At 40.6% G+C, this 21878-nt stretch overlaps 2 protein-coding genes across 2 annotated transcripts; both read left to right on the top strand.

The window, feature by feature from the left end:
* The first annotated feature begins 2192 nt into the window (after positions 1-2192).
* tmem238a (transmembrane protein 238a) lies at positions 2193-3697 on the top strand. Its single transcript, XM_085790322.1, has 2 exons — positions 2193-2359; positions 3270-3697. Exons 1-2 carry the CDS (start codon positions 2209-2211, stop codon positions 3431-3433), a joined length of 315 nt encoding a protein of 104 aa, XP_085646448.1. The 5' UTR covers positions 2193-2208; the 3' UTR covers positions 3434-3697.
* A 10157-nt stretch (positions 3698-13854) lies between these two features.
* On the top strand, positions 13855-19221 carry LOC146978101 (visinin-like). The gene is made up of 4 exons (XM_085790816.1): positions 13855-13987; positions 15114-15665; positions 17702-17813; positions 18395-19221. The coding sequence occupies exons 2-4, from the start codon at positions 15285-15287 to the stop codon at positions 18478-18480; spliced, it is 579 nt and encodes a 192-aa protein (XP_085646942.1). The 5' UTR covers positions 13855-13987; positions 15114-15284; the 3' UTR covers positions 18481-19221.
* The last annotated feature ends 2657 nt before the right edge of the window (positions 19222-21878 follow it).

Below are 21878 nucleotides of genomic sequence, written 5' to 3'. Positions count from 1 at the left end.
TTTTAAAAATATAAAATCTGTCTGCTATAAAATTTGTTTTTGTTTCTATGATATTTTCATAGATTTCTGTCCGAATATGTAAAATCATAGAGGAAGAACAGACAGTCTGACCGGAAGTGCGTCACCTGAGGGGCGGGGCGCAGGTGAAGCGGGTAAAGGCGGAAACACGAACTCCGCGGTGAAAAAAGAAAAGGAGGTAAGAAAAGTGAAGAATTGATCGATTTTTCTGCGACTGAACGGAAAACCAAAATACGTGAGTGAAACAGAAAGTGCAGGCGCTGATAAATGATGTGTTTAGTCCGAGTTTACTGTGATAATGAGACAGATTGACCCGGTTCGGCTCTGGTTCGGTAACAACACTGTGGCTGTGGCTGCTTCAGGGACTCGAGTAAAACTCTGGATTATCTAATGTTGGTAGGAAAAAAAGGGCCGAGAAATTAAACGTATCCATTTATATTATCACGTAAAACAATTTTAGATCGACAAATTCACACAGTAGATGTGGAAATGAAGCCTAAAACAAACAAAACAACAGCAACAGTGTTAATCTCAAGAACAAACATGTAGGCTAAATATTTAGGAAAGAAAATTGTGTGAAGCTGGAAACAAATAGGCTATCTGTGAGTTAATGCATCAGCTGTATTTATATAATCAATCAGCACTATTGTACAGTTATTATGTTATTTTTGTGTCTATATTTCATTCAACCTCATTAGTGTTAGGCTACTGCATAGCCTACTGGTTTAATGTTAATTACCCTCCATCGTCACAAGTGTACAAATAGCCGAACTGAATCCACCAGTAAACATGGGAATCTTTTTTTTGTTTTTTTAATAGTGACCTCTCATTGCAACCTGACCACAAGGTAAATGTAGTAAATCACATTACTTACTGTGGTTCTTACTCAGTGAACTCAGATTCAAAATGCATTCACCTTAACTTTCTCAGCGTTTAAATCATAATCACCTTCCATACTGGGTTATAATGTTGTTTTAGATACAATAAGTAGTGAATTAACAGTAACAGCCTTTAAAGCAGCAGATTTAAAGGACAATTCAGCCAAATTCAACATGGGGCTCTAGTTTCCTAATGTTTTAGGTCTAAAAGAATGACTCTGAAGATTTTCTTTCTTTTTAAATGCTCCTGTTATGTAGTTCTGTCTGTCCACGCATCGCCACAGCAGCGCATTATGGGAGCTGATGGATTTACATCCCACAAAACCACAATTTTTTTTCACAGACAACGTATCCACTAATAATGTTATAATTTACTTTGTGAACCTGTTTTTGAAGCGATACATAACACTGATACTCACGAAACCGCTGTTTTTACTGCTCATATTTAGACACATCATCTTATTGTTTTGTTTTTATCTGATGTGTCATTAAAGCAGAAGTAAGTGATATATTTGTGTTAATATAAGTCTTAAATAGTTATATCTTCCGACAGCAATCACTTACATAGAGTGTTTGGACTGAAACACGGGTCTGTCAGTCACTCTGCTCTGCTCTGAGCCGAAGAGAAAACATTTATCGTATCCTACAGTTTTTATCCAATGAGGAGAGAGAACGGCATGCAGGGCTGTGTGTGCAGCCAAGGGACGCCGTGAATGTGGCGACGTAGGGACGAGGACTGTTATGGTGCGTTCAAGGAAACTCGTATTTTTCCGACCGTGAAGTCGTACCAGTTCGATCTGGTACGAGTTCACCGGTCGGAAGTTATGAGTGGCCGTTATAGTGACTTTCACCGGTAAAACAGGTCGGAAAAACACGAGTGGGTTGCCTGGAACGCTACAAAGTCGTAAGTCGTGACTTGAAGCTGTAATTTACGATTTCAAAAGCCTGCCTGGAACGCAGCATTAGCGAAAACGACCGGACCACTTACTTCTGCTTTAATAGGACGTGTCAAATATGTGATTTATAAAAGATGTCAGTGACTATTTGTTAAATTCATACCGATTGACACTTGTATCTTTTATATTTTGCACTATTTTACATTTTTGTGTAAGAAGAAACAATAAACTCAAAATCTTAACTCAGAGGAAACACATATTTAGACATAATGAAGACTTGTGTCAGGATGAGGCAAGTCATAAAGTACCAAACACATCTTTACATTTGCACATTTCAGTGCCTCATCAGTTATTGGTAATCAATATATTCTGACTCTGACAGTAATCGACTGTGTTTCCCCTCAGCTCCCATCACCATGGCCCTGTGTGACGGCCTGTCCCACTGTAAACTGGCTCTGGTCTTCGCCGTGCTACTGGACTTACTGGGCGGAACCGCTCTGCTGCTCGGAGTCTTCGCCCGTCTGGAGATCAAAGGACAGGACTTTGGAGACTTACTGGTCTATACTGGTACGTCTGGGACTCACTTTTCTCCTGTGTTATCAAACTTTATCTGTGTTAAATTCAACAAAAATACAAATTAACAGATGATAAATGAACAGAAATATTATTATTTAACAGCTCCTTAGTTGTTTGACCTCCTGTTTTTCTTTGTTTTGTATGATAGTAAACTGAATTTATTTGGTTTTTAAACTGCAGATCACACATTTTATTGGGCTTAAAGGGACATTTTTCACAATTTTGTGGTGTTTTCTAAGACAAATAAATGAAATGAAAGAATAATCTGTAGATATATTGGACATAAAAATGACACTGAAGTAACAAACAGAAAAGACAATATAGAGATACTACAAAGTATTTACATACAGAGCTGTCTTCAAGGCAAATGCCGAGACTGCTTGCCGGAAAACTGCACCCGACGGGAACTTGCATCAGTGGTTTTGCATGAATTTCCCTCTAAAACAACTTTGTCTGGTAACGTTGTGTTATTATCTCATAGCGTGGTGAATGTGCAGGTCACAACTTGTCCACCAGAGCGTTGTGGAGTTGTTGGATTGTGTATTTGATGAGTTTGATGAGGGAAACCAAGAAATCCCATGAGCCTCCAACGTAGCGTAGCTCTGAACAGCTCGCGGCTCTGCTCCGCCGTTCCAAAAATAGCTTGCACCGACAATTAAAGGTAACGAACCTACTGCTATGACTATAGGGATTATGGCAATGGGCCAATTTGCCAAAATGTTGAGCTATCACTTTAAATAGAGTTAGAGCAGGCGTCCCATATGCAGAGGCTACAGTCCACACTGCAGTCGGCTCAATTGTGTTGTTATATTTTGATTAATTGTGCAGCCTTACAGATAAATGATCAATAGTTGATTATTAATACTGATCAGTGACTCTGACTTTAACCCCGTGTGTGCAGGAGCGCTGCTGGTGCTCATGTCTCTGGCCGGCTGGGTGCTGTGGTACAGCGGCAACATCGACGGTCTGACGGCCAAGAAGGATCTCGGACACATCGGCAGCACCGTCGACCGGATCGCCCGCAACCTCAGCCGCAAGATCCGCACCTACAGGAGCTACCACTGAGACAGGAAGTCACGGGTACCTTTCACATTAATAGTCTGAACTGGTCATAGCAGCTATGTGTTTGTCAGTATTAGTACGAGACACTGAATCAAACTCTGGTCAGAGATATTTCACACTGTCAATAAGTCGAAGCGTTACAAAACCAAGCTGATCAAACTGTTACTGTTTCAATGTGAGTTTTATGTTTTTTATTTTTTTAGTGTTTGTATGTGACTCAGTGAAAACTAAAGATTTCAATAAAAGCCTTTTTATTCATCACAAACACGTCTGCTTTATTAACAGTGTTCGATCAGCTCTGTTCATAAACAGGTGTAAACTCACACAAAGCAGCAAATCATCAGAGTACAAATACAGATGACAAAACATACTGTGTATTTAAGGTTATGTAATACATCACTGTTCTATTGTGTAGCATGTTAGACCTGGTTTGATATTGATTAAACATTATCACACCTGTCACACTATATGGGTTACTATATACTTAGATATTACTATTCTATAATAATCCATTAGTGTTTTCATGTCTTATTGTAAGTTTCTTGTTTCATTATTTCACACCTGGGTGCGTATCTCGCGTTTATATCACATTCATATTAAATACATACAGGTACACATAAATATAGTGGCGGCCGGTCAATAGGGGGCGCTAGGGCGCCGCCCCCATCAAAATTTCAGGAAAAAAGTGTAGACACAGTAAACATAAATATAATAAAAAGTAATTACCATATCTGTTCAGTGTTCACTCATACAATGGGTTTTACTTTGAAATTCGTAAGCCTTTCCATTCCATATTGGGTTTATTCTGGGTTGTTTCATACATTTCAATAGCGAGGGGCGCCGGCCTAATGAGTGTGTATGTGGGCTCTTAAACTTTTGGCTTCCATGTGACTTCATGCTGGTCTCTAATTGGTCACTTCAAGATTCTCCTCCGGGCGCAGCTCTCTGCGCCCGTGGCCAATCAGCGCGTTTGGGTCATTTTTTCATCCAATCGGATTGATTCATGATACCTGACCTGTCAATCAAAGTCACTCCCCTGGCAGCGGCGACGTGCCTGTCACTCAAACAGCTACAGACTCACCCGCGTGCACCGTTAATATAATACATCCATGGCGTGCACACGGAGCAGACAGAAAACAACAACAAGACAGGAGACAATGGCGGCCGCAGCAAAAGAAAAATCTGTTGTTTCAGGTTATGTTCAGAGTTTCATCCTAAAATCGGCTATAAAGGCGCCGCTGTTTCACTATTTAGCCTAACTAATTTTCAGCTGCGTCACCTTTACTTTGAAAGTCCAGTGGGGCTAGATCAGAACGGAGCGTTTGTACGGAGGGAGAGATCAGATCCGCTGCTGACTGCTGTTTACTGCTGGATGTGAAGTTAGCAATGCTCTTTATTTATCTTATTTATCTGACGCCCCCCCAATTTATTTTAGCACCAGCCGCCACTGTATACAAAACTATGGTGATCAGATCAGTAGAACTTACATTATGTTTATTAAATAAGAAAAACCTAATTGTGAATTATGACAGAAGTCAGTGCTGATTTCTGATTTTAATCTCTGTTGCTGTAGTTACTTCTTTTCACTTCAAAAACTAAGTATGTGATGATCTCCCATTTGTTTGCATGACCAGCACTGACCTCTACTGGTGACAGATGTGAAGTACAGCAACTTCAGTGACTCATCTTTTTTTTAATCTGTGGACAGAGCAGGAGCAGAAAGACACAACATTAATGAAGCATATCATACATCACACACTATATATTTTACTTGAGAATGAGGCTTCCAGCTGAAAAATGAGGAAACACAAATTACTTAATGAGACATTCAGTGTATTCCACTGGAGGACGACTTAGAGTTTTAGTAGAATAACAACAAAGATTAACTTTAAAATGGTTTACAAAAAACATGGGAAAAAAACAAAACAAAAGAAAACTGGAGGCAGATTCTCCACCCTGCACCAAGGAACCTCTAGTTCTCAATGGTCTGACGTGTACGGAGTCATGTGAGTGCCAAAAATAATGTAATTCACTTAGTTTGATCCCTTTATAAATCCTCATCATTTCCCCTCTTGCTGTGAACAACTTTATCTGAGTCGCCCTGGTTTGTTCAGCTCCAACGATGTGGAAAACCGAATAAATCTGCTTGATTATTATTTTCCACAACATGTTTCCTGAATTCACTTCTGGCTTTCAGACGCCGGTCGCTGTCGATGTCCGTTGACATCTCAGTGAAACCCCCTCCTCTCCCCCCGATGCTTAACCCCCCACCCCGACCTCCATTCAGAGATCTTGTCGTGACGAGGGTATTCCTCCACAGTCACTGCTTGTAGTCGTGGTAACAGGATTATGAGATGGTTATCCTTTGACAAGTCTCAAATACAAACGGTCCTGAGAGACTTAACGAAGCCCGACAGGATCTGTACGGATAAAGTCGTTAAAATGAACCATGTCTACTTTTTCTTTTACAAGTAGGCCTACCTTCTCTACAAGAAATAACAAATGTGTAACCATTTTACATTTTTAAGATGATTTTGTGATTCAAATTTGATTTGCAGTAAAATATTATTTGTGCTATGTATAGTTTAATGTTTGCTTGTGTTTCTACTGTTAGTGTTGGACTGATGGTGCGTTTGAGTTGTACTCGGAAGTTGGAATTTCCAAACTCAGAGTTGGGGTCAAAGATATCCAACGATAGCTGATAGCCTACTTAACGTTACACTCTGCAATTTTACTGTTTATCTTATTTCTCTGGTAATTGTTTCACATTAAAGTCAGCCATGTATAGTTAGTCCATGAGCCAAGACCCCAAAATTGGCCTCCCGCAATCGAACGGGTGGGCAATTTCTAGTTTGTTTTTTTGACTTGGTAGACATCTCTAGTGAACAGTTTGGCATGATAACCATTGCAAACAGGTAGCTTAGTGGTGGTTATCATGTGTTGAATAGGTGGACCGGTAGAGTGGAAACTTGAAAACTGTGTATAGCGCTTGTTCGGTATTATGCTGTTTGTTGACCACTCAGGGTGCCTAAATCACTTCAAGGATGTTTTTCCCTTTTATCAAGACCCTACTATTAATAATAATAGACTCACCTCAGGAATATGTGAATCAAAATGTGATAAAAATTAGAACATACACATGAAATAGCCAACGTTTTTAGAGTGTTTTACTTTTCATGCAATAACAAGAACAAACAAATATTTTTTTTACATAATTAAAATCAACTAAAGAGCTTGCTCCTCCTGTCACAAATAATGTGGAGCATACTGCCAGTACAGTATTTCAAGAGTCCCTCTGTCAACGACCTACGCCTGGCCAACAGCCTGAACGAGTTCTACTGCCGCTTAGAAAGACAATGGGACAGACCTGATATCCCCCACACCTCCGACCACCAGCTATCGATCAGCAACAGCTCCTCCACACCTGGATCACCTACACAGCCACACACCCCAGAGCCACCCTCCCCCACACCTCTCACACCTCTCTCCATCATACAAATCAAATCAAATCAAAGAAGGAGAGGTGAAGAGACTGTTTAAACGGCTGAACCCCTGCAAAGCTGCAGGCCCAAACTCTAGCCATGTTCCTACTAAAATCAGCGGGTCAACGCAGGTTTTTTAAATGTGGGTCGACCCGCTAACAATCGGCATTTGGCTCCTTTCCCATTGACCAAAATGAGCCGGGTCTGTCTGTCTAACCCCAGCATAAACTAGTCGCCCCACTTTCATTCGCAGTGCGAGAAACACCGTGTCATGCCCCAGCCGTCCACCACGGAGGACAGCGAGTCTGCCGCGGCCGCCTTATGATGGGCGTCCGCGGCACAACATGTCAGTTAAACAGACTGTCGCTTCTTTTTTTTCAATCTTTTTTGGTCAGTGTTCTTTGATCTTTTGATCAAATCCCAGTCTTGAATGCAAGCAGAGTTTTGTTTTGGTAGCCTACGTGAGACGCGACTGGTACGATGATGTGGCATCACGTAACGCCCAATGTCATATAAATTAGCAGGTTGAGCCGGGTCTGGTGTTCCCACTGCAAGCCGATCAGAGCCGGGCCGATTTAAGGCGATTTTAACCCGCGTCTCTTGCCGAGTCATTTGACGCGGGTCGACGGGGGAGCATACATCAGTCCGACTGCCCAGAAGTGCTACAGTGTTAAGGTTAGGTTTAGGGTAAGGTTGAGGGTTAGGGCTACTTAAGTCGGAGAAATGGGAGGTCGGACTAATGGACGCAAAAATAAAGAAATGTATGGTCGGAGAAATGGGTAGTCAGACAGATGTCCCGGGTTGACGCGGGTCGGTGCGCCTTTCTCTCTGCCACTAAAAGCCGATTGTTTCTGGGTTTAAACGGGTTTTTTGGCCAGTGGGAAAGGAGTATAAGTCTCCCCCTCCTCCCTGAAGCACTGAGCCAATCAGCTGTCTCCGGTGTTCACACACATTTTTAACACCTCACTGGAGACCTGTCATGTGCCAGCTTGCTTCAAGGCCTCAGCCATTGCTCCAGTTCCCAAAAAGACAAGGCTCACAGGCCTTAATGACTACAGACCCGTTGCTCTGACTTCTGTGGTCATGAAGACTTTTGAGTGCCTCGTCTTGACCCACCTTACATTACAGTTCACCTACAGAGCCAACAGATCTGTAGATGATGCTGTAAACATGGCCCACTTCATCCTCCAGCACCTGGACTCCCCAGGATCCTACGCCAGGATACTGTTTGTGGACTTCAGCTCTGCCTTCAATACGATCATCCCAGCTCTGCTCCGTGACAAGCTCTCCCAGCTTAATGTGCCTAATTCCATGTGCAGGTGGATTACTGACTTCCTGACAGACAGACGGTAGTTGGTGAGGCTGGGGAAGCATGTCTCTGACACCCAGACCATCAGCACTGGATCCCCTCAAGGGATTTCTCCTCTGCTGTTCTCCCTGTACACCAACAGCTGCACATCTGGACACCAGTCTGTCAAGCTCCTGAAATTTGCTGACACCACCCTCATCGGCCTCATCTCTGATGGGGACGAGTCGGCCTACAGGAGCAAGATGGACCGTCTGGTGTCCTGGTGCAGCATGAACAACCTGGAGCTGAACGCTCTGAAGACAGTGGAGATGATAGTGGACTTCAGAAAGGACCAAGCTGCCATCCCCCCTGTCATCCTCTGTGACTCTACAGCGACCCTGGTTGAGTCCTTCTGTTTCCTGGGCACCACCATCTCCCAGGAGCTCAAATGGGAGCAGAACATCAGCTCCCTCACCAAGAAGGCTCAGCAGAGGATATACTTCCTGCTGCAGCTGAAGAAGTTTCACCTCCCTGTGAAGATGCTGGTGAACTTCTACACTGCCACCATTGAATCCATCTTCACATCCTCCATGACAGTCTGGTGTGCTGCAGCTCCGGCCAGAGACAAGGCCAAACTGCAGCGTGTCATTCACTCTGCCCAGAGGACGATCGACTGCAGCCTCCCATCTCTTCAAGAGCTGTACATCTCCAGGACCCGGAGACCAGAGCCAGAATTGCTGCTGACCCCTCTCACCCTGGACACAAACTCTTCCAGCCCCTCCCCTCTGGCAAAAGGCTCTGGTCCATCCGGACCAGGACCTCACACCACAAGAACAGTTTCTTCGTCTCTGCAGTCAGCCTAATGAACAATGCCCCAGTTCCCCCTAAATAACCCTAAACCTATGGATGTAACATGCTATAATGTTAATGTCATCTTTACTCACTACATCTTAGCCTTCTTAACCTTGGATGTATATATAAACCATTAAAAATGTTCCCTGTATAATATGATTTCACAAAAGTCCTCTGCTACTTTCTGCTAACAGCAGTATTAAAGCTGATTTTCCCCCTCGCTCCCTCATGCACCCAGTGGAATTAGCGCCAACTAGTGGTGCAAACAAATATTATCTGCAGGGCCTTTCTGCAACTGCAAAGGTGCTCTAAATCATCAGTAGTGGCACACAAATTATGAAATGTGCAACATCGGAGAATGGCCATAATTGGTGTATATGGCATTTTTATGGTCAAAATAGTGAATGCATGATAAATATTGTTAAGCTACTCTTGTGCAAAGGTTATCATACCAATTAATAATATGGACATATATAGGAATAATAAAATAGCAACAAAAATTTGCCCACCCTTTCGATTGCGATTGGTGGTCTGGCTCATGGACTAAGTAGCCTACTGTTAAATTCTAATACCTAGACATTTTCCTAAGCTTTTTGTAGATTGTTGTTCAATCAAAATAGTATTGCTAACAATGGCTATCAGTAGCTAATGGCTCATTTGTTGCAAGTTTGTACGTCTTTTTACAAAAATGTTGAAACTGTTTGCATTGAAATTTAACATTTACAACTATGAAATCATTATATTTTAGTTTTGTTACATTAATTGTCAATTTTTCCGACTTCCATGTTTGTTTTTTTAAACTGGGACGTGTCAACTGGGAGGTGACGTCATTCCCGAGCTCCATCTTCCGTGGCCAACAACTCCACCAATGAGGGTTGTAAAGTGTCATTTCATCTACCTCCACATGATTGACACCCTCAAACTTTTCTCAATTTAAAGATGTCAGAAGAGATCTAGGAGTGTCATCTGTTGTGACTTCACTTTCTTCATCTGATCTGATCTGATCTGAGGAGCCACCCGTGAAGGCATCTAGATTAAACTTTACTTCTCTGAGAATAGATTTCTAAAGGTCAGGCCTGTAAAGACCTTTGATGATAATTATGAGCTGCGTTTGGTAACAACCAGATTTTCCATCCCTGTGTATCAAGTCTCTGTCTGCTCTGCACGGCTGCCAAATCCTCCTTACAGTGCCCAGCAATGCTACCTTTACTGCCTGTCTTTCTGTCTCTCTCTGTCTGTTTGTCTGTCTGTCTCCATCCCCTTCTGCTCCTCCATTTTAATCCCCCTCTCCTTACAATCAAAGGATTCCCTTTCTTGGAAACCACTCTAAAGCAGGTTGTGGGTTAAAGGTGGGATTGTGAGAGGGAAAGGCTCGTCTCAACAGCCCGAGGGATGAAAACCTCTAATCAAATAAATCCAGACTCTTCTGTCTTTGTGGGCTGAAGGAAAATCCCTGTTCTAAATGAGGAAAGCTCTAGATGATGGGCCGAGGATGAGTCCCAAATAGGGTGCTCCTCAATTTTTTTTGGCACAGTTTCAACACGGTCAACTAATTGAGCAGTTTGTTAACTGCATTTGGGTGTGCACGTGAATATTTTTGAGGATCTATGTGTCAATTTCAGAATCCAAGAGTCACAGCAAAAAATCTGCACTAAACAATAATGATTTATCTCACAATTTAAGGACTATGCAAAGGGTTTGGAAGCAATCAAACAGACTAGTTTTATTTTGTTTAACTCCTTTCTGTTGTTTCGTTTCTGTAAATGAAATGATAAGAATCCAAAAAGCAAGTGAAAACACTAATAAAACTCCCATGATGTAGCTAAGTACATTACAGTTTTTACAGGTGATGTGATAAAGCAAAGTCAATGTATGAAGGATAAAAGACAGAAGCTTGTTGACAAATTAAAAGATGAACAACAGTTCATCTTTAAAATCTGAAAAACATTTGAACATGAACAAAAAATTTCTTCCTCTCTTTTGCTGCTAATTGGACGACTCCTTATGAGGTCATTGCGGGTTAAATACAAGCAAGCTCATTAATGGCGGCCATTTAATCACAAAATCTGGTTTAAGTCTAGGTGGACACCAGAGTTTCCACTTTGCTTCAGGATTTGGACTAGTTCTGGTTCTGTTTCAGTCGGTTCTCCTCAACAAAAAGTAACACTGCAAAATTAAAATTAGGCAGAGAAACAGAAAAGCACAATGGAATGGGTGTGTTTGTGTTTTTGTTAGCTGCATCTGTGCAAAGTTAGCTACACAGTCAAGGCCGAGCCTGTTGCAGAAACCCACAGTGTCTATATACACCTGGGTTAATGTCTTTTTTCATTTTGCAATATTTACATTCATCTCACTTTAAGAAGATACGTGCCTCAGCAGGTGACATTGGCTCTGCATGTCCTTTCCAGAGCTCTCCAAAGCCTCGGCCGCCAGATGGCAAAATCCAAATCACCTGTGGAGTCGTGGCCGATGGTGCCAAGGAGGGGGGCGGCGTCTGAAGGTAGGCCGCAGTATGTCAGCTGAGGCATTAAGTTGTTTTAATGCAGAAGAGAGATCAGCAGTTTGCCAGGAGAGCTTACTGGAGGCGCTGCTCTATACTTGTCCTGCATTAGAGAATCCATTAGGCTCCGTCTGAGATGAAAAAAGCGAGTGGAGAGAGGGTGTAGATGTTTGTATTACAGCATAATCCATACAGAATAAAGGTAGATATTTGTATTAAAGCTCCATACAGTATAGATGTTTGTGTTAAAGTTCCATACATGTGTAATATGATTATAAAGCAGCTCTAGGTTCTATATTAATACTGTGATTGTATCAAAGCCTCAGTCCACAGAGAAATACACACAGCCTGTATTCAGAAACTGAGCCTTAAAACCAGCCGTCAGGACTTCCTGTCACTTTGTGATGTCACAACAAAGCAGGCACCAAGCCCCGCCCCCCACCTGGACCCACCGTCCAACACTTTGCAGGGTTTAGTTTCTCTGGGTGTCTTATTCTGAAATGTGTCATATGTTATTTTTGCCACTTAGAAAACAGTTAGTCAAAGAGAGGCCAAGAGCCTCCTTTCTTCTGATTGGCTGACACCGACTCTAAACTTCACTGAGATTGGTATTGGCTCTTGAAAACGTAAATATATCTTATCATACATCTTCTTTTGGATCAACACTTGATATAAAACACCTCAACAGTTTAAAATATGGCATGCTCGATGACTAACACGTTATTTGAATTTATTGATAGTGTAAAACTCCCTTAGATTCAGTCACATTAAGTCATCACAATTTACTTACCGTAATTTACCGTAATTTCCAGTGCTTCGGTGCTTTCAAAAAAGTCCTTAGCCAGCATTTTCCAAATCCTTCCAGATGGATAATGAGGACAGAAAGTCAGAGGAACACTGTTGTTAGCACCTTGAAAACCTGAGGCCAGTAGAGCTCCTTCATATGACCTCTGTGGTTAAATTTAGACACTCAAAAATATTTGCAGTTTTAGTGTGCAGCCAGTTGGACAGATGCTACCCATGTTCTTACTGCAACGTTTTGTAGCTAAATTAGCATTATTGTTATTAACACATAATGGTGAACTGGATGGGAGAGAGGAACCAAGGTCAACATGAGGTCATGACCTCCAAGCTCAGAGGAGTTCAGACATATTAAACACCTGCTGCCGTCCCACCAGGTTTACTCTTATCACATGTGCAGGTTTCTTTTTGATGCAGGTGTGCAGTGCTGGGAGTTGCTTTGTTTTCTGTGCAGGCTAGTTTACAGTGGAGCAGATGGTGGATCAGCAGTCAAAACTCAGCTAAGAGCATTTAAATCCCCCACTCAATGGCGCTCAGCCACTCGCCACCACTCCCTTGGACTTAAACTGATAAGTCATTTACCTGCTGCAAAGGTCCAAGGTAGTTTTCGGGACAGCTTGCTTTTACTTTGCCACTACACTTGATCAGGTTTATTTTTATAGCAGATAAAACCGGCGCTGTGCTCTTAATCAGCCGACACTTCTCTGCCAGGTTCACTTTAGCAGTCAAACTCGTTCCCAGTCAAACTACAGGTTGTCCTGTGGACCTACATACTAGATACACTGCTTTTTGTTGAGAGGTTGGAAACCACTGTTCTTCCCATTGTGTGATTAAAAAAATAAATAAATCTTATAACTAATAAGTAACTAGTGATATAAAGGTGTTTCTAATGTTTTACTGCTCATTCATGTGAGGCAGAGGAAATATTAGAGGCCCTACAGTACATTTCAAGATAGCAGGATTACTAAAGTAAACTAACCTAAACTAAACTAAGATAGGCTCAACAAAACAATATGCTAAGCTAAACTAAGGTAATATATGACAAACTAAGCTTTGCCAAGTCAAAATAAACTTAACAAAGCTAAACTAAACTAATGACAAAGGCAACAAAAGCTGAGACAAACTCTCTAAACTGTGCAAAGCCAAGCTAAACCAAGATACGATAAAGTTAACTCAACTTAGCTAAGCTAAAATAAAACAAACAAAGGGCTAAGCTAATTGGAACTAAACCACAGCTAAGCTGTAAGAGTCAGACTGACTTAGTCAGCATAAACAACCAGTGTACGACCAAATCAACAACTTAATTTTCATCATTATCTAACATGTATTTGAACTGATGTCATCTCCAATGTGCTTGTTGTTTATTTCTGCAGGTGTTCTGCTTCCTGCAGCCCAGTGAGTGATAAACATTGTATGTAACTGGTTCACTTTACTTTATCATATGACCAGGTAGAAAAAATTGAGACAGCAGCATCAACATCAGCATCGGCTCGTGGAGCTCAGAGCTTCACATGGTGCTGCTGTGGCTCCGCCTCAGGGTGATCCAGTTTAATTGTCTTATCCCGGCAGGTGGAGGCTGATTTCCTCTGCTGCTCCTCTGCTGTCTGACCTGGACTCCTCAGCTGCTCACACAGGTAAGAAACCAGCAGACCTTCACAGTCCTATATGATACTTTTTTCGGAATAACAACTGGATTATAAACTATTGGTATTTTTTGACTTTTGCTGCTTATAGAACTTCTTTTTTTTCCAGGTTTGTTTTGGATATTAAGCGAAAGCATATGGGTTTAGTAAAGTGTGAATTTGTTTCCTTCAGTTTTGAGAAGCTTTTTGACGTAGAGCAATGAACCATGTGGAGCTTTTTACTCTGATAATCACTCACTGCTGTCATCTGTTACTCCCAGCTTAATTTAAATGATTATCAGGGTTTTCATATTATATTCTACAAATACAGTAAACGCATTTGCATTGAGATAAATAAGAAATACAAAATGAATAGATTTCCTCCCCATAATTACACATATTACTACATAAATTAGGTTACCATGTAGCTACAAAGCTGAAAAGCTGGAATCTTAAAGTGTGTCTTGAATTTCTATGTAATTTAATAGAGGTGATTATTCCCAGGTTAATGAGGACAACAAATCAGAGCGCAGTCTGGATTTTATTGGATTTAAGTGACCTCACTTGGTAGATAGTCACCGCTTGCTACCGAGTTGGAGACTAACTTGAACCTTTTGATCTGATCTGTGAAGTGGTAGATAAGGGACCATACACCCTTAACCCAATGTAATATCATGCTTAATCATTTAAACCACAGAAAACCATAATGATTTGATTCATTTCATCCATGCAATGAAGACAGGGTTGAAACAGATTCCTCCCATATTGATAATGGGGAAATGCACATCATTAGACGATAACTGAACAAGCCTGGAGAGTCCATATAGTTTCTCAACCAAGGAAACTTTATTTTTTCATATTGCATTGAAGACTTGTTTGTTTTGTCTTTAATATTTGTCAGAATGTGTTGGGAAACATCATTTAATTGTGTAAAAAGTACAGTCTGTTGTTATAATTGGGGTAATCGAGTGTGTTAGGTAGACAATTGTCATAAACTGTCTGGATCACCACAAGTTGAATGTGGATAAACAAGCAATTCAGCTTTCCCCCATGTTGAACTTGTCCGTGACACCTCTCTCTGGTATTACTGATGGCTGATTGGCTTAATGAGCTTAAGTGACTTCTGCTCTTTTCACAGCATTTACCTCTTTAGGCAGAATATCAGGCCAGGGCCGGATCAAGACGGATACTGCGGCCAAATTACAGGAATAGTCCTGTGTTTACCACTTTGACAAAGAAGAGGAGGCAACTCCCTAGTTTGAAGTTTGGTGGTTTAGCATCAAAAACATCAGCAGCAGCAGCAACAGCAATGGGTAACACCAAGAGTGGCGCTGTGTCCAAGGAGATCCTGGAGGACCTGAAGCTGAACACGAAGTTTTCAGAGACTGAGATTGTCCAGTGGTACGAGAACTTCAAGAGACAGTGTCCAACGGGGCGCATTTCGAAAGAAGAGTTTCAGTCCATCTACAGTAAGTTCTTCCCGGACAGCGAAGCCGATACGTACGCCCAACACGTCTTCCGCTCCTTTGACACAAATGACGATGGCACGCTGGACTTCAAGGAGTACATCATCGCCCTCCACCTGACGTCAACAGGGAAGACCACCACGAAACTAGAGTGGGCCTTCTCACTGTTTGATGTGGACAAGAACGGATACATCACCAAGTCAGAGGTCAAGGAAATCTGTACGGTGAGTTATAGTAAAAGGGCAATGATGTAGGACCCTATAGACTTCTTTACATTTTCACACAACCTTTCTTTGAAGACAATAATTTAATTGTGTCAACACTACACATTACAGTGCTGATTGAAATTTTACTGCCTTGTCAGTCTGCATTGCAACGTAGGCAACAGTGTTATCTGCATAGAACTTGATATTTTACTAATATAGTAATGAGGATTAATACACTGGCATAATAGCTACAACAAAACACTTTTATCATATATATTTGGGTGCTATAAAAGGTTATATTGATAGATGATGGACAGTGAAGAATAAATGAGGGCCTTGGGGTGCAGATGCACTGATCAATCACAACATGACAACTAGAGGCTAGTTTTTTATGTTTTGCCTGATCAATGTGTGAGAACCAAGAAGAGAATATATTGGACTAAATATGAAGTCTTTTCTTTTGAAAACAATAGCGCACTAAAAAAAATACAACCAATGTAATTGTTAAGAATAAACATGTTATGAGATGGAAATTTAGCATAAACAAAGGGAAATATAAAAAATAGAGTAATCTACATACCAGTTGATGTGTATACATTTTGTTCAAAGTTACACTAAATGAATCTATTTATTCAAATCTTTTCATCTTAAACTTTTAAATCATTGTATATTAATGTTATTCTGTATAAATGAAGGGCATTTCAAGATATAGTGTTTCAGCCTGTTGCAGTAATTGTAAAAAAAACATCTTTATTTTCGCTCTTTGTTTTGCACTGCAAAAATAGTTGCCTGTTGCCTCACAGCAAGAAGGTCCTGGGTTCGAATCCCGGGCCGCCCAGGGCCTTTCTGTGTGGAGTTTGCATGTTCTCCCCGTGTCTGCGTGGGTTTCCTCCGGGTGCTCCGGTTTCCCCCACCACTAAAAACATGTCGGCTAGGTTAATCCTCCAGTCAGCGCCCCTGACCAAAGGCACTGGCTCATAATCTGGAGTTGGTCCCCGGGCGCTGCACCGCGGCTGCCCACTGCTCCTCAGGGATGGGTTAAATGCAGAGAAAGAATTTCACTGTACTAGCTGTATATGTGACTAATAAAGTACCTTTACCTTTACCAAGGCAGGCTTTTGAAACCGTAAGTTACAGCTTCAAGTCACAACTACGACTTGGTAGCGTTCCAGGTAACCCGTAGCTCGTGTTTTTACCGTCCTGTTGTCTGTGAAAGTTCCCTATAACGGCCACTCGTAACTTCCGACCCGTGAACTCGTACCAGATCGAACTGGTATGACTTCACAGGAAGGAAAAACACAAAGTACGAGTTTCCGTGAACGCACCATGAGTTAGCAGCCCCCGCCCTTGTCAGGCATCAATTGGTCCTCGTGCTACGTCACCACATTCACGCGCATCCCTTGGCTGCACACACAGCCCTTCATGCCGTTCTCTCTCCTCATTGGATAACACTTGTATCCCACAAGGAAAATTTTCTCCTCGGGTTACAGCAGAGCAGAGTGACGGAGAGACTCGTGTTTAGGCTGAAATACTTCATGTAAGTGATTGCTGACGGAAAATAGGACTATTTAGGACTTATATTAACAAAAACATTCCACTGATATCTGCTTTAACTATATGTGTTTAAATGTGAAATAATTCGGGAACATTTTGTTGGTGTTCAGTCACTGTCAAAAAGATTCAAAGACAGACAGGAGACAGGAACCTATCATTTCTGTGCTAGCATAGAAATCAATTACAATTTTAGGATACCCAATTGAAGTTATTTATGCAGAGGGTCAGTGGGGTCAGACTCCAGGGTTTTGAAATCATAGCTCCCACAGGCAGGCCTATTTATAGCCACCACATTTCAATTAAACGGATTAAAGTTCAAATAATCACAGCGGCCAAAAGAGCTTGTCCGTTAATCTGTGGCACCCCATCGGTTTGTTGCTGTTTTTGTCAATAGACACATGATGATTTTGAAATGATGGTTCCACTTCACTTCCTGAGATTAGTGTAGCCTATGTCGATGTATGTTGACGTTTTATGTTTTTTTTTTTCCCCCCTTACAGGCGATTTTCAAGCTGATTCCTAAAGATGAACTGGCCAGTCTGTCTGCAGAAGAAAACACAGCTGACAAGAGGGCAGACAAACTTTGGAAGTTCTTTGATAAGGGTGAAAATGGTGAGGCAAAATACTATCAATGGAGACGTAAATAGACAAACACAGTCTTAGTGACCTTACTTTTGAGCATAAACAGATAATAATCTCCCTCCAAAACATCTCTGACTAAATGCAACTCCAGCCACCTGTCAGTATTTATAGTCGAGCTTGACTTCATTCTGCCGGTCATCTATTCAAGGGAGTTTGACAAGAAAGTAGAGGATAAGACAATACCAGACCAATATTGGATGCCGGCCAACGGCTAGGACAATATCGTCTTCATTTCCAAATCTAACATGGTTTCTAACAGAGTGAATGGAGCTTACCAAAACAGAAAATGAATTCTTTGTTTAGACTTTAGTGAAACTGAGGACTCACTAGTAATGAAACAACTGGCTTATCAATTCTACAGTTTAGAGATTACCATAGTGAGCACAACTGATTGGAAAGCCTTAAAGGACATCTCAATATTATTATAGCCTACGTGTAATGGGGAATTGTGTAAGATCTTTGTCAATGAGGTTGTATTGAGACATTTTCAAAATGACCGTTTAATTTCAGTCACGCAAACTAAACACAATCTTATTCTTTTCTCCATCCAGACCGAATTGCAGAAGGGGAGTTCATCCAGGGAGTGTTGGACAATGAGGAAGCTCTTCGTTTGATTCAGTATGAGCCTTTTAAGTAACTCTTCCATCAATGTACTTTCCATTTCCATCTCATCCACGTCACCCTCCATTCTGCTTAATACAAAGACACCTGACGACACCCTCACAGGAAGCGACCACTTCACAGGTGTGATGAAATCCCGGCAGGGTTTTGTAAACATCTGCCATCAATGCAAACATGCTGTCTGACCTGCTTTCTGTCATCCAGAGCTTAAAGTAAATGTTTTACAATAAATCCTCGTTGACCAGAGTCCATTTACCATGAAGTAGACAGAAATATTCCCGCATAAATATGTGACATAAGTGAGGCTTTCCCCACATGTAAACACAAACTCCAATAGGCAAAACTTGTGCAAACATCTCTGAAAGTTTCAGTACTTAATTTACATCTCAGGTGAAAAGTAAATTGTGGTGTGTTTTAGCAATTCAAACACATGAGATAAAGAGATAAGATGATAGTAAAAGTATCATTCTTTGTTCTGTTTTCCAAACTGGGCAGCCGGTGGTCTCTGTAGTTTTTCATTTTACACTGGAATGTTTTTTAACCCTTACCAACATGTAGCTCATGGTTCAACTGCAGTAAGTGCATGTGCTTTCCATTATTACTGTATCATTTTGTGTCTTTTACAGTGTTCAATTCATCCATGTGTTCGATGTTGTAGTTAATTGGCGAATACTAGGTTTGTTAATAAAATGTAAAACTGGTTCTCTTTACAATACATTCAATAAAACCAAAACCATGAAATTGTAATAAAATGTGAGGCTTAAGAAGTCTACGGTTTTGTCATGTGTCTTTTTCAGTTAATATTAATATTAAGAAAAGTAGCTATATGTGCAAGTTTAACTATTTTTACATAGTCAGCATTAGCATTAGCAGCTCTTTGCTGATCATTTCCAATGCAATAAGTTAATTCACTGAACAAACAGCATTAGCCTACTACAGACTGAACGCTACAAGTGCTTCGGTACTGGAAAGTGATAAAATGGACTGAACAGACAAGGGCTAGTGGGTTAGCAAGCTAACTTCCACTGGTGATGAGTGAAGGAATGAAGTGTGATGCTCACTCACAGTGTTTCCTCTAGACTGGTAAGTAAACAGCTGTTGATGCGAATGCACCATAGCAATAGCATAACATACGAAAAAACTTTATAGGACTAGAGCTAGAAAACAATATTTTAGCATTTTGGGTTTAGCAGTGCTCTAAAAGTCTTCAGCTTTGTTATGGTAAGAATGCCAATGCTAACACTTAGGTCTTTTGCATGTAGCATCTTCAACTTAATTTGGAATATTAGCATGATACAGTAGGATAAACATAAAAACAGATGAGACTATAAAGGGGTTGTTATCCGGTTTGCGGAAATTTCGATCTAATTGAAATTTTGACCTCATGATTGCACCAAAGACAGTGGGATTCAACTATGAACTATGATCGTATAGATATTTAATGGCATCTTTTCAGTAGCAATTTCAATATTTCAGTCTGGAGCCAACTAAATTCCTGCCACAGTGCTAGTGTGGCAAAAAAAACAAAAAACAAAAAAAAAACGTCTTACCAAACACCCCATTCCTCCAGTGCACATGAGGTGATGTAGTGTCTACACTCAACCCACTTTCTGTCTGGGACAAGACTGCTGTTGCAGGTTCATCCCTAATTGTCTGCGAATACGACTATTAAAAAAAACATAGAAATGACTTTTGGTAAAGTCTTATCAACGGGATAATCCACAGACCCCACTGTGAATAATTTTGATTAGGAACAATTTCCCCCTGTTCCCCCTGAGGCCTGTGGATTATCCAGAGTAACCAGGACACTGTTTCCAGTTCAAGAGTTTCAAATGTACCTCAACCTTTTATGACAATGAGGTAGCATAAGAAACCTTGTCTGTGGATGGATATCTGCCTCTACATAGACAGACGCTTCAGAGTAACTGTAATATATTTAGCTTGACAAGAAAAACAAAAAAACAAACCTTTCTAGGTTTGGATTTCTAATATTAAGCACCAAACCCTTCATTCATCCCAAAGTCTCCAGATGTTCACAGCTGTCCTGTTTCACGATGGCCGCATTCTGAAGTTACACAAGACAAACGGAGATAATGGTGTCTTTATAAAAGATTAATATTGTTTCATAATGAGAGGACCTACTTTACTTTCTTGCTCTACATTCAGGGAGACATCTGCTATTTTTATTCTGCTGATTTCATTAAAGTTAAAAGCATTTCGTAATGTCTTTTACTGTACCCCCATGAGGCAATTTTTTTTTGGAGGGTTTCTTCCAAAATAATACGTTTATTTTTATTACTTGTGTATAACATGACGTCTTGATCTATCAATGATAATTTTACGCCAAATTGAAACTGTAACATCCTCAAAACTGAGCTGATGCAAAAAACTTTACGAAAAACACACTTTGTGTCAATAAATTGATGAATTAACCCTTTTATCTTTCTCGCTATCATTAAGGAAAAACAGAAACAAAGGAAAATAAAGCATCTAAGTTTCATGTGGTGTGAGAAGTTCATCTTACATAAACTGTTGTATAATTCAGACACGTAATTTACATTTTTAATTACTCTCCACATACTGCTCAGTGACCCGTCAACCCTGTTTATCTCTGCTCCACTGCCTATATTATGTCAGTCTCTCTCTCTCTTTCAGTCTTATTCCCCTGACTGGGGAGATTATTGACATAATCTTCTGTCCAGCATTTGAAGGCATCTGTCTCAACATCTAAATCTCTCTGTTGCTGTAATCTTTGATTCTTCCTTTTTTTCCCTCTCCAGCACAGAAACTCCAGGTAGCAGAAAATACCACACCAACTGGTGTGTATTAAGGTCTTGTGCTACTAAAACTATATAGGTCATATGTAAGTTTTTATGTATTTTCTATTTAACTTTGGTTGAAATAATCTTGTAATACTGTAATACCCCTTGTGAAAGAGATCTTGATCCAATGGGTCTTTAATCTGGTTAATGCCAATATTTACACACTCACGCTACTCCAAATATGAAGTAAAATGGTGTGTCTCAGTCCAAAATGAACTTTTATACAATCTTAATATTGTATATTTTTCTTCTGAGCAGCACTAGTAATGAAGAAGACTGAGCTAAAACTATTAAATCAGTTTTTGAAAAACCAAGCTATTGTGCATTGACGAAACATGCAATGAACGTGATTTGTTTTTATTCATCACCATACAAAAAGGGAATTCATCCATTCACGCAAACACAGAATAAACAAAAATGTGCATAATATTATATTCAAGTCACTTTCACAGTTGTACCAAATGTTTGTCTTGTAAAACTTTAATCACCTCACATCATACCTGATTTTTTTTAAAGAATTCTTTTAAGAATGGATTTAGAGAAATAAAATACATTTTCTGACATTTGATATTGTAAGCAAATTTTGTTTCAG

The sequence above is a fragment of the Trachurus japonicus genome, chromosome 11, assembly GCF_045865225.1.
Source record: "Trachurus japonicus isolate A0001 chromosome 11, Traja_1.0".
Taxonomy (NCBI): domain Eukaryota; kingdom Metazoa; phylum Chordata; class Actinopteri; order Carangiformes; family Carangidae; genus Trachurus; species Trachurus japonicus.
The sequence above is the reverse complement of the archived record's forward strand: the minus strand, read 5'-3'. Positions and strand labels throughout refer to the sequence as shown.